The sequence below is a fragment of the Cynoglossus semilaevis genome, chromosome 3 (assembly GCF_000523025.1).
Source record: "Cynoglossus semilaevis isolate Cse_v1.0 chromosome 3, Cse_v1.0, whole genome shotgun sequence".
Lineage (NCBI taxonomy): Eukaryota > Metazoa > Chordata > Actinopteri > Pleuronectiformes > Cynoglossidae > Cynoglossus > Cynoglossus semilaevis.
Genome location: NC_024309.1, coordinates 9,380,599 through 9,392,951, shown reverse-complemented (window position 1 = coordinate 9,392,951; position 12,353 = coordinate 9,380,599). Strand labels below are relative to the sequence as shown.

General features: G+C 40.6%; 1 protein-coding gene across 5 annotated transcripts in view; it reads right to left on the bottom strand.

Moving 5' to 3' along the window:
- plod2 (procollagen-lysine, 2-oxoglutarate 5-dioxygenase 2) overlaps positions 1–12,353 on the bottom strand; it is a 31,447-nt gene that overhangs the window by 4,910 nt on the left and 14,184 nt on the right. For 4 of the 5 annotated variants that reach the window (XM_025054393.1, XM_008307814.3, XM_008307812.3 and 1 more), the window contains 10 exons: positions 9,727–9,839; positions 8,787–8,850; positions 8,398–8,495; positions 7,236–7,337; positions 5,533–5,658; positions 5,306–5,427; positions 4,209–4,313; positions 3,264–3,389; positions 1,760–1,901; positions 746–808 (listed from right to left, as the gene is read on the bottom strand). In XM_025054393.1, coding sequence (XP_024910161.1) covers positions 746–808; positions 1,760–1,901; positions 3,264–3,389; positions 4,209–4,313; positions 5,306–5,427; positions 5,533–5,658; positions 7,236–7,337; positions 8,398–8,495; positions 8,787–8,850; positions 9,727–9,839 — 1,061 coding nt within the window. The remainder of the gene's footprint in view (positions 1–745; positions 809–1,759; positions 1,902–3,263; positions 3,390–4,208; positions 4,314–5,305; positions 5,428–5,532; positions 5,659–7,235; positions 7,338–8,397; positions 8,496–8,786; positions 8,851–9,726; positions 9,840–12,353) is intronic. The other variant, XM_008307816.3, reaches the window with a different exon arrangement.

Here is a 12,353-nt window from a genome sequence, read left to right as displayed (position 1 = left end):
TGGACTCACTGTCAGACTAAGGCCTGGTACTGAACCAACAGACTTCAGGTTCATTCAATTTCAGGTGAGGTTTTTAAAACCACCTGGGGACTTTACAGATTGCTGGTAACAGCCATGATTCAGTCCAGACACGGTGTCCAAGTGTTTTTGGAACTTAGTCTGAAAATCTCACAGTGAGTGAAGAGGTTGAAGGTGTTTGTTGTGTGGCTCAGTCTGTGGAAAGCATCAGGACAGGGGACTTGCTCTTCTACCTCATCCTATTGTTGTGATGACAAAAACAAACCAAAGGTCTTTCTTTGTCTAACTTAGATTTGTCTGACCTTTCGAGCAGTTGCCTTACAGGTCATGGGTTCGATTCCTGGTGGTGACTAACGGTCCCTCTGTAAGGACCTTCCATGTGTTTGTGTTTTTCCTCCAGCTACTCTGGATTCTTACCACGGTCCAAAGACTTACAGGACTACGTTAACTGTTCAATTTGACGCTAGCTCAAGAGATCAAAGTCTGAGTCGATTGTGTGTCTCAATATGTGGCCCTGTGGTGGACTGGATAGCGGTCTGATGGCTTTAGGGCTTGGACCAAAAACAAAAATGGTCATTTATACTTGGCAGGACATAGAAAATAACATAATGAAAAAAAAAAACTGTCAGCAAATGAAGTTGGTCGTAGCTTTGTAGCTCGTCAGTGCTAACCCAATGACATGAACAGAATGAACACAAGTAAGAATGGTTGTAAAGTAAAGTAAAACCTTTGGGGGTCTGAGCATATGGAATGATTCCGGAGAAGGGGAGTCTTTCTCCCTGTGACTGGTCTAAAATAAAGGAGAAGCAGTGTGTAAATATGATGACCACAGTTCAGGGTTTCAGAGTCAGACACACACAGGGCGACAGTTATGTCACACACACAGTTATATAAATAAATCCTCTAAGAACACGCAAGAGGGCGGAATTCTGTCTGCAGGAAAAGGCGCAAGATTCCCTCTGAAGCTGTTGTTTTTGTGGTGTTAACATAAAAAATAAAAAAAAAAACCAACAGCATGCTGGGAAAAGAATCAGTCAACCCAAGAGCAGTAGTAGTTGAGAAAATGTAAAATATTTGTAGAGAGTTCAGCTGATCACAGCTGACAAGGCCGGGTGTTAGGAGTTCACAGGAGTTTTTACAAGAAATAAAGGGGAAGAAAAGAAGAGCTTTGCCAAGTCCAGTCAGGCGTTGATGCACCAAAAACAGTGAAGGATGATGGGACACGAGCCCAAGTGAGAGACCATGGGAGCAACCGTTAAGAAGGAAAGATCATGCCTTGACGACAGACGTGACGACACATTTCAATCCACGTATACTTGCCCACTTTCATCCTCACTTTCCATGAGCTGTTGACTTCTGTCGACATTAACATTCATGGCAGTTCTACACTTGTGCTGTCAAACTAGATCAGTGGTTCTCAAACTGTGGTACGCGTACCAGCAGTGGTACGTGGAAAAATTCATATTTTCACATTTACATTTTCAACTGAATAAATCTGAAACATTCAACGCAGAATTAATACAACATTTAAACATAAAGATTTTATAAACATTTAAACTGTGTGAGGTGGAAGCTAACAGGGAAGGCCTGTGCTGCTACATTATGTTGGTGGTACAGAGTATAAAACGTTTGAGAACCACTGGACTAGAGGTTTCCTCCGTGCAGACACAGAAGCTAACATTCTGTCCCTGGTCGCAGTAACATCATTTATTCACGTTTTTTCCGGAGCAGTATTTCTTACCAGCTCTCTGGCGTTTCTACACAAAGACATATCTGGGTCCAGTTTCTCCAGGACAAAGTAGTTCCTCTCCTGCATTTCAGTCCTCAAGACGCTGCCCTTCACCAGGTAAACGTGTGCCATGTAGGGAATGTTCCACACGCCCCTAGAAACAACAAGACACAGCCGTAAAGTCAATGCTTGTTTTGCATTGGCTTACAGTTAAAACAATTTATTCACGAATGCTCCGGGTCAGGGTCAGGGTCAGGTGACCTGGTGTCCCGCCTTGGACGTCTCACAAAGGACAAGACCCGCATTTTTGATATGTTGGAATTTTAAGTGGATGACACTGATATCCAGAGATTGTAGAGAAAGTAGGGCAGTCTGTCATCTCAGTTTCTAATAGATTTACCCATCAGCCCCTGTTTTTTTAAGGTTGTTACCAAGCAAATATAAGGCCGGTGTAGCTCAGGGATATATGATAATTTTTTGATTTATGTCTTTTTAATCTAACCTATTTAAAATTGGTGGGACTTTTTTTTTGTCTTTTTTTAAGACACTATTATAGTATTATAGTAATATAGTTATATATATATATATATATATATGATGTATGTATGTATATATTTGATATATAGATGTTTTTTGTTTTGGCTGAATCATTTATTGTAGTTTGGTCAGCATCAATAAAAACCATTTGATGCCTTTGAAGGGTTTTTCCAGTCGGCTCGTCGTTGTTGGTACAAATCCTAATCGACAGTAAAAGTCAGCTGTAAATAATTGTGTCATCTCCATCAAGATGAAATGTTGCATTACGCACGTCCACTGACAGGAACTGTGGAGACTTTTCCTTGATGCCATCATCATTCACCCGGGCAAACTAGCCAGCCATGTACGAGACTCCGGGGCAGCGACGAGAATCTGACTCCGTGACCGTCTTCACGGCCACAGCTGATTGAACCTGGCTTTTCCACTGTGGTGACTTCACGGTTATTCCTGTGTGCCATCTGGTGCTATTTAAACTAACTTTCCAACACATAAAAAACTCTGAGTCACAGAGAAGAAGGGACTCTGACTACTGCCTTTTTTAAAACCTCTTCAGACTGGGACTCACAGCAGTGACTCTGTGAGAACAATGTAAAAATAGATTCAAACTTCAGAGGCAAAGACACATCTTAAAGGTTTCACATACATGTTTTCGTGATGTCATTCGCAGTAACGTGGACTTAATCTGTGATATCATACAATATGATTCTAAACAATACACCATACAATACTCAACAGTATTATAAGGCATTGTTTCTGAAAGACTGGGTCACGACCCAAAAAATACTGGTCCCTAGAAATAAGGTTTGAAGGTATTAAAAACTTCTTAAATTTCCATTTTTACTTTGAGGTTTGATCTGATTTTGTAGCCTGGTGTTTCTACACTGTGAACGAACCCTCGGGCCAGATGGAAATCTTCTGTATTTATAGTTCAGGGGTCAAGATTCCATTGTTGCAGTGCGATTCATCAGTTGTGACTTACATGCGCTTCCTCTGCACGATGTCGACGTAATCCTCAGAGCGAGCGTAGTAACCATCCAGACTCAGGGCGCCCCAGAAGTTGGACCACAACTTGCCGTGGCGAGTGACAAGAGGAGCAATTATTTTTCTGTGGAGGAAAAAGGAGAGTGGGCACAGAGATGGTGATTCTGTTAAAGCAGATACAACTCTGACACAGAGCCAAGCTCCTAACGCAGTGGTAAAACATAAACTTCCTGTAAAAGAGAAAGAAAATGTTTCTGACTGGAGAGAAATGATCACAGCCAGGTTGTAACAAACTGTGTAGCAGAAACTCTCAGAGTCCTTATGTCTGCAGACTGTGAACTCTTCTCTTGGAAATGCAGGCATTACAGTAACTCTGGAGTTTTCCACTGCACTCCTACTTTTAGTCTTTCAAACCCAAACCACAATAGGATTTTTTTTTATAATACAAAACCTGGGCATGGTTCAGAAATGGGACCGTAACTAACTGTTGGTGTGGATGCACCACACTAAATAACTCTGAACTGTCGTGGTTAAAAGAGATTGGCTGTTAGTGCGTGCACAGCTTCTGTGCCAGAGAAGAATTCCCATGCTGTCTTTAAATATCCTAGAAAGGCTAGGCCGAATTGACAGCCGGGTATGGGAAGTTTCTTTTTTTTGTTTTTTTGTTTTTGACTGCAGCATGAAAATTGATGAAAAAGCTTGAATCATATTTAACAGAAACTGACATTTCAGGGAGTTTTTCACTGTTTCCATGCAACCTGGCAAACACAGGGAGCCAGGGCGGTTTTATTTTTAAACTTCCCTTCACTCTGCTGTTTCTGAGGTTTCACCAATTGAGGGATGAATTCAATGGTTCAATGAGCACAACAGCTGACAGGGAGGTCTGTGGACCAGGTTCCGGTCCTCCTGCTGCTGCTGCCGCTCCAGTTGACTGTGTGATTACCTGTTTTGCTCAATGAGGAGCTTCAGTGTCTGCCTGTTGGTGAGCATGACGTCAGCGTCTATGCTGAAGTAGTAGTCGCAGGTGGCGTCCTTTCGGCAAACGTCCCTGAGGAGAGGAAGGAGAAAGCGGTGATTGTTTAATCCTGATCTGATTAAACTCCAAGAGACAGTTGGGGATAATGGCTGCCTGAGGATGAAATTTATCAGCTACTTAAGTATAAGATGTCATTGGTAATTGTAGACTCCGACTCTAACTGACTATCTGTGAGATCCCCGGGGGATAATGTGATTGAAGAAAGATTACAGACTCCTCATAAACCCTAGTCTTCTTCATTATAGGGATAAACATGACCAACAGTTTTAGGGGGATGTGCTCCCAGCACAGTCTCTGGGAGCTTCATAAACAGCACCTGACGGTGGGACAGGTGGTGAGGGACTTTCTCAGTCCAGGTTTCCAGAAAAGTGAGAATACAGTACCTGGAAACTACTGTGCACTTGGAGAAAAGCAGGATTTTCATTGGGCCACATTTCAAACGTCAAATTAATTTACTCCAGGTAGAATGTTTGCACATTTCTAGTGTTTAAAAGCTGATCATGAGTCAATAGTCACAGTCGTCTGGAGCTCCTCTGAGTGATTTGTGTTTGAACTTTTTACCAAGAGCAAGACCTGGACTGCAGACAGAGCAGACTGGAACCAGGGTCATGCTACTGTAATTGGTGCAGGAAAAAAACACTTTTTTTCACATGTTTTTTTTAAATATGTTTAACAAATGTTGAGTGAAAACCTAAAAATATTTTTCTTTTTCCTTTTATCCCTTTAAATACAATTTTATATGAAATACAACTACAAAAACATATTTTTATTGGATTTTACAAAGTGTCCAAACTTCTCTGGAAACATTTACTTCATAAACACAAGGAGAGAAGCAGAGGTCAGTGACATTAGCATCAACTCCCTGCCACTGCGTTTTTGGACAGAGATCATCCAACTTCCCCTTAAAGCTGAGCCACTGGTGCAGTGTTACGGTTCCATCAGTCTTGGTCTTTGGAACCACAGGTACAGAGAGATGACAGATTTAAAAAAGAAGGCGGACTTACATGGCCATGTTCCTGGCTTCTCCTTGGCTCAGGTTCTCCTCTGGTCCCACAACCTTAAAAGTGTTGAACACATTCCTGTTTTCTTCCCAGAACTTCTGGATGTGTTTCTCGTGGTAAACCTCCTGAGAACGCAGCCAACGTTAATGGAAATATGATGAGTCATGTGTAACAGACGATAAAGTAGGGCAGGAAAAAGAAATGTAGGAAGAGCAGCTGCTTGAACTCACGTTATTGTGGACGAAAACGTTTAATTTATCTTTAGGATAATCCAGTGTCAGCAGCCGATGGAGGAATTCTGGGAGAAACGGGGTCGGCTGCTCGATAAACACTCCGACCAGCACTTTGGGATATTCCTGTTTACATTGGAGAGAAGACAAATTATGACTATTTTAAACAACCGCTCATGGCAACGTACAGCTGTTTATCATAAATCCTTGAAATGTTCAACATTTCACACTGGACATAAACACAAAAAAAAAGGTCAAGTCGCTACGAACGTGTCCGTGACAGGCGTCCTCTGCATTACTTCACCTAAATCATTTCCAGTTGTAGTTTTGTGAGTTAGCCACTTTAACCCTATGTATAAAACATTGTTAAAATATATGAAGAAAAAATGCCTTTTCCTTTCAAACCCTAATTGTGATTTATATAAAAAATTGCAGACAATCGACTTTGGACGCACAGTCTTTACAGGAAATGTCACCATTTTCCACGTGTACTTTCTGCCACGTGTACTTCATGGACAACAGCTCATGCACAAAACGACTGCTCAGACTGTTGGGACCAAGACGACCGAGAAAAATGATGCAAGTGAAACAGAAAACAGGGAGGAGGGAACATTTTCCCATGACTCCCAGCTCCAGTCCAGACCAAAGGGTTCTGTCTGGACTCCTCTTCCTCTTGACCAGTTCAGAGCGAAAAGGTCTGGGCCGGGATCAAAAGGGAGCCAGCAGCTAGCTACCATCTAATTTGCAAGTTCCACAAAGGCAGACACAGACACACGAAAGGGGAACCGAAGGACCGGAGCCAAGTGGAGTTGAACTTGTTGTTGTTGAAAGACAGACAGACGGACAGAGAGACAGAGAGACAGCAGTGGAGAGAAGACAGTCAAAGACTGGACTCAACAAATGAAGCTTTGTTTAGACTTTTTTTGGTCACAGTGGTGCTGTAGTTCTGTAGTGTCATGTAGGACATTTTACTGTTTAAGTAAATTTATTTTATTGTTTTATACTGTATTCAAATAATTATTATTATTATAAATAATTAATTTATTTTATTGTTTTATACTGTATTCGTCATGAAAAAAAGAAATGATTATTTTTTAGTTTTGTATCCAATAATATGTTGAAATGACAGAATAGTTAGAGAACAGAGTTCATTGAGTGTAAAAGTCAGTCATCACATCCTGACAGATTTCACCAACTTGAGACATTTCCTGGTGCCTGTTGTCTATACGTTGCTGGTCTTGGCTGAACTCTGCAACAGATTTTCAGTAAAACCACCATAACTGACTATTATGGATAAAACCAATACTGGGAAGGCCACTAAAAGCAAGGCTGGTCGACAGCGACACCCCTTTAAGTGAGCCTTTACGGAAACCTCAGAAGCCGTGGCCTGGACCACAGCAGCGCCACACTTCCTCTTTTCCAAGTAGTTTCTCTATGACAAATAAAAAAGGAGTCCAGAAGAAGGGCCATACGCTGGATAAACCCTGTTGTTGTAGGACTGTGAGGGGGTGAGTGTGGCACCAGGTTCTGTCTTATCTGTTCAAACAGGTCAGCTTCTGTCTAGACACTTGCACATTCCATAAACAGATAAACGTGAGGAAACCATCTTGGGTGGGAAGGGACTGAAGGGAGGAGGCTAAAAAGAAACTTTCTGTAAATTCAAAAAGACAGATCGAAGTAATTGAATAATTTGAGGAATTGACCTTTAGCTCAGACAAGTCCAGAACGTCGTCGTCACAGTAGCTGCACCCGTGTTCGTAGTTCCAAGTGTTAGGAACATAGTTGCCTAAGTAGTTCAAGTACATCTGTAAAAAAGAGAAGAAAAGAACGAAGGAGGTAAAAAAATCAGGCTGTAAAACAGAGAATATTTTAACAAACACAATGTCCAGAGCTGGTGGTTGACAAAGTCCCTGGACGCAGAGCTGTAACCACAGTCATAGCTGTGTATCTGCAGTTTATTTGTACCAATGTTTTTAAATTTCCATGTCTCTCTACACTTTAAAATAGACATTAAAAGATTGATCAATTATTTTTGTCGCCACATTCACTTTGGCGTTCAGACTGGAAACTAGGACTAGACCGACGGTCACATGGTCTCCCCTCCAGCCACATCCCAGCATTAGACAGCAACCACCGTTAGGACATTGTGTGATCTGTCTTGCCGAGCCTTTCCTCCAGATGTTGGGGCCTCTGGGAGGAATGACTCAACACTGTGTTGGGTTTGGTCCTTTACCAAGGACGACCAGAGACAGGCAGCTGCTGGTGGTGGACTGAGATGTGTGAAGAAAAGGAACGAGACCAGAAAAAAACTTGTAAGGACATCCTGCTTTTGGTTTGCTGTGGCCATAACTCCACATGTAATGATAGTCAAAAGACACATATCTGTCCAAATGATGGGACAGAACTGAAGAGAGCAGGAAATTCATGACGGGTGATTTACTTGTAAAATAAAAAAAGGACTTAACTTTAAACTTGTCCACCTACGCTTCTGTAGTGAAGCTACAGAATTTTTTGTAAGATTTGTAAGTGAAAAGTGAATGAAGCGAGAGAAAATAACCTTCAGAAATGGTGAAAAACATTACAAATATATCTTGACAATAAGCATAAAATAGGTAAGTTAAAAGTAACCAAGACAGCTATGAACTATATAAAGTAAGTTAGATGGTAAACAAACGTTTTTTAAAGGTGACATCGAAAGGTCGTAGGACTAAAAAGTCTTTGTTGCCTCATAACTTCTGATCAACTGAAGGTGTTGACGCCTCCAATACTTCAACCCAAAGTCTTTAATGAGGCTGACTGATACACTGACATGGCTGTGAGTGTAGACTTCATTACGTGTGCGCTCAGTCATTACTCCTGACTCACTTTGGTGTTTCCGTTTCCATGAACAACCACTGGCAGAGAGTCGTACGCTGTGTTTCTGACTCTCACGCGGTCGGTTCCAAACTTGAGAAGCACTTCATCTGCCAGGAGGAGGAAAACAAGATGTTTAAGACGAGAATATGAAAAATTGACTAACCACATGGACATGCTGTGCTGCAGAGGTTTTTTTTTTTATTTAAAAAGTACAAGGCCTAGACAGGAGCACAACACAGGTGTTCAGTGGAGTGCAACAAAAGTGTCAACACACCCAAGTCTTCATTTCTGCAGTGACTGGGTCCAATGAAAACCTGTGGTTTTAAATGGCTGAGTGTGGTATGTTTGACAGAAAGAACAGGATGAAAAGAAAAGTATGGAAATCTGGGATTTCTCACCAACGGCCCCATTTAGGTTCTGGAAAATCTGGCACTTGTGGTCCAAAGTCATGTTGAGTTCTTGCTGAAAACATTAAAAAATACACAGTGACTAAGCAATACATAATAAGACATAGATCTGTTATAAGGCAGGAATTTGTCATTTTAAAACAGAATATGGAATAATTCTCTGCTCAAACAGAAGTTACAAAGCTCATGTTATACAAAAATTTAAGGTATTTTGCAACATTTAAACTTTACCTAAAATAAGCATTTTGTAACATATAATCTTGGTCCACTGAAACAAAACCTGACCAAAGGAAAAAAAGAGGACTGAAAATGAGGTGATTTGTCAAAAATGGTTTGATCTGACCAAATTGAAAATGTGGCTTGAGTGAAACAGGAAAAAAAACAAAAATTGGCGCAAGATCCAATAAATGAATTTTACCCTTCAATTTATCCAAAAACTTTGCCAGAGCCTTTTGAGAAATGCTCTAAATTGATGGGTAGGAGTTTTGGTTTAAATCCTTGTCAGTAGAGACGACAGAAGAAAGAACTGAATTCAACTGCTGCGAACTTTCATTGTAGCATGGGAGAAAAAGTTTACGATAGCTGGTGATGGACATCACATTTGAATACACATTTATATTATATGATAATGTGTTAACAAATAAGTACTAAGCCTCTTAGTGCCTTCACATAATAGACAATGGAAATAACAAAAATAATTCTGATCAACCAAAACTTTGACATGATTCACTTGCAGTACCGCTTCCTGGCCCGTAGGGCTCAAGGACATCAGATTGAGGAGCTATTGTGTGCAATATAAAACCTGAAGACTTTTAACCAGGGTTAAATTAAAAAAAAAAAGCCTCTTAGTGCCTTCACATAATAGACTTTTAACCAGGGTTAAATTTAAAAAAAAAGGTCTTGGAGTGTTTAATTCTCCAAAGATACTTACTCTTTGTAGAGGATTCAGGTATATTTTGGTGTAAAAGAGCTGGTCGTCGTCGTTGTCGTGGAGGTTCCACTGGGAGACTACTCTGTTTACGTAGGGTGCGTAGCCAATTATACCTGCAGGTGATAAACAGTGTGATTGAGCAGACCATAAAGTCAACACAGTGTCGGCTGTGACGTGTTTACAAGGTCATATACAACTGGCCGACTCTCTGTGGCCATTATAACTCTGGATGTGGGCTGCCTGATCTAAACACTTCACTCTGGGAAGCCTGGACTGTCAAGTGTAAGTTTTGGCCAAAATCCCGAGCACGCAAAAAGTGGGCGTGGCCTTTCCTTTCTCACAGAGAGTAGACAGTAAAGAGTGTAATAATGGTGCTGCCATCCATACGTTATAAGTGGCTCGGCCTCAGGAACTCATACCCTCTTTGAGAGTCCGTTCACATGGCAGTGCCTCCAGTTTTACCCAGCGTCCTCAGGAGGTCAGCGACCACAGACGCAGATTGCAGGGTTTGCCTTGTGTTGTCGGTGGGTGCCATTTTGCATCCCATCATTTAGGAAAAAGCCTCAGACTATGTAAACAAGTGCAGGGATAGGCATGATATAATGGAAATGGCAGAAGTGGAAGAAGGTCAGGAGGAAATCACAAACCCTACGTGCACTTCATTCTGTCAGTGTCTGTTTCACAATATGGAAGATTTATACCCCATCCTAAAAACGTCTTTATTCTCCTTTGACTAGGATGGAAAAATTACAGTCAGCCACGACCTTCTGGTTGTACACACCATGGGTTTAATCACAGACACATAACACCACTATATTGCCTCAATTCATGTATAATTTTGTGTTTGTTGCCTTCCTGTCCAGCTGGGCCCGGTGCCTCCAGTCGTCCTGAAACATTCTCCTGACGGTCACTTGGCCAGCAGCCGTGGGAACTGGGACAAAAACCCTACAATTTCATACAAACTGTGGCTCATTCAGAGGGGCCAAGATAATTCCACATGTCATGTCAATGACAATGAAAGCTAAAAACAGCCTCTGATCATTCTGAGACCATCAGGCTCCAGTATGGGAGGTCATACCGGTTTGATGACCGCAAGTGAAGCAGTAATTCAGTGTCCTCAAAACGGCCGCTGGGCGTTCCATTTAAAAAAAGAGAAAGAAATCCAGAGACTCTTTCTTTATTAAGACATCCAGACACGTTCTGTCCATCCCATCATGTGATGATCATCAGTGACTGTGAATAAAAATGGCCAAAACCCAACAATAACATATTTCCATGGTCCAATGTCAAAGCCTTTAATGACTGGTGCATCTCAAATATCCCAGTCTCTGTGTAATCCAACTGGAACATTGCACTCCTTAAATACAGTAATGGTTACACTACAAAGTCCCATCTATTAAAAGATGTTTTTTTTCTTTCCACTGTTACTGAAACCTTTGCTCACAGGGAAATGTTAGGTCCTACGGAGAAGATGATTTACTGAACGTTAATGTTCTCAGATAATGTTAATTCACCTGGACATGTTCTCAGATAAAAAAAGGGCGCACATTTCAGTTTATTTACTAGAGAAAACATGAGTTAGCCTCTTCTTATGTCATAGACGCAATACACGTCATATTTGACATTAAAATCTTATTTTAACATTTGACAATTAATCAAGATTAAACTAATTATTTTCATACAGAGAAGATCAATTATCTTTGATTTTTTTCAAACACTTCATCATCTAGTAAGTTTAAGATCATTGAAGTTGAGTTCCTATTAAACTACTGCCCTTTCATCTTTCGTCTATGATATGACCTGATTTATAATTCTGGCACAATCTGCCATTAAAAAGACCGTAAATTAAGACCTTTAAATAAACCTTTGAGGAGAAACGTTATAAATCTTGTAGAAACAACTGTCACTTTAAATTTACTTTTACATTAAGTAGAAATATATCCTGAGGCTGAAGAATTTTGTTGGTTTTCCTTGGTTTTGATTTTTTTAAAAACAGAGTTTGAAACAGGATAGCTACGTCCTCTTCATATATACAGTCCATGGAAACACATTTGTGGCTTTTCTTTACTGCCAGGGTTAAAAAGAACGTTAACTTCAGTGCTAACTTACACCGTGTTTGTGCAGGAAGGTTCATTGATTCATATGTTAGCCATTAATCATCATTCTGACTTATTAACCAAATCCTTCCTCTGGAGCAGCAACATTAAACTTGATATCTACTCGGTCCTGTGTCACTGGAAACATGCGGAACATCTGCCAACAAACACATTCTGGAGTGAAGTGTAGAGATAAAGAAGGACAGACGTTTGGGTGGTGTTGCTCTGCTGCTGCTGCTGTGAGGGCGAGGAGCAGGAATCGGCTCAACGTTCGCTGAACCAGAGCTCCTTGTTGTAAAAACATGTCAGACTCAGACCAAACAAGTCGAATGTTATTATTACCTTTTCTTTTTTAGAAATTTTAGGTCCTTCTGAATCCTAAATGACAATGTATTCTATTTAATAACAGCTGTGTGATATAGTGCAGTTATTCATGGTTACAAAGATGATTATATATAATCAAATAAATTTAGTTAAATAAACAGTTAGATAGAAATAAAATGACAATGTGTTCTATTTAATAACAGTTGT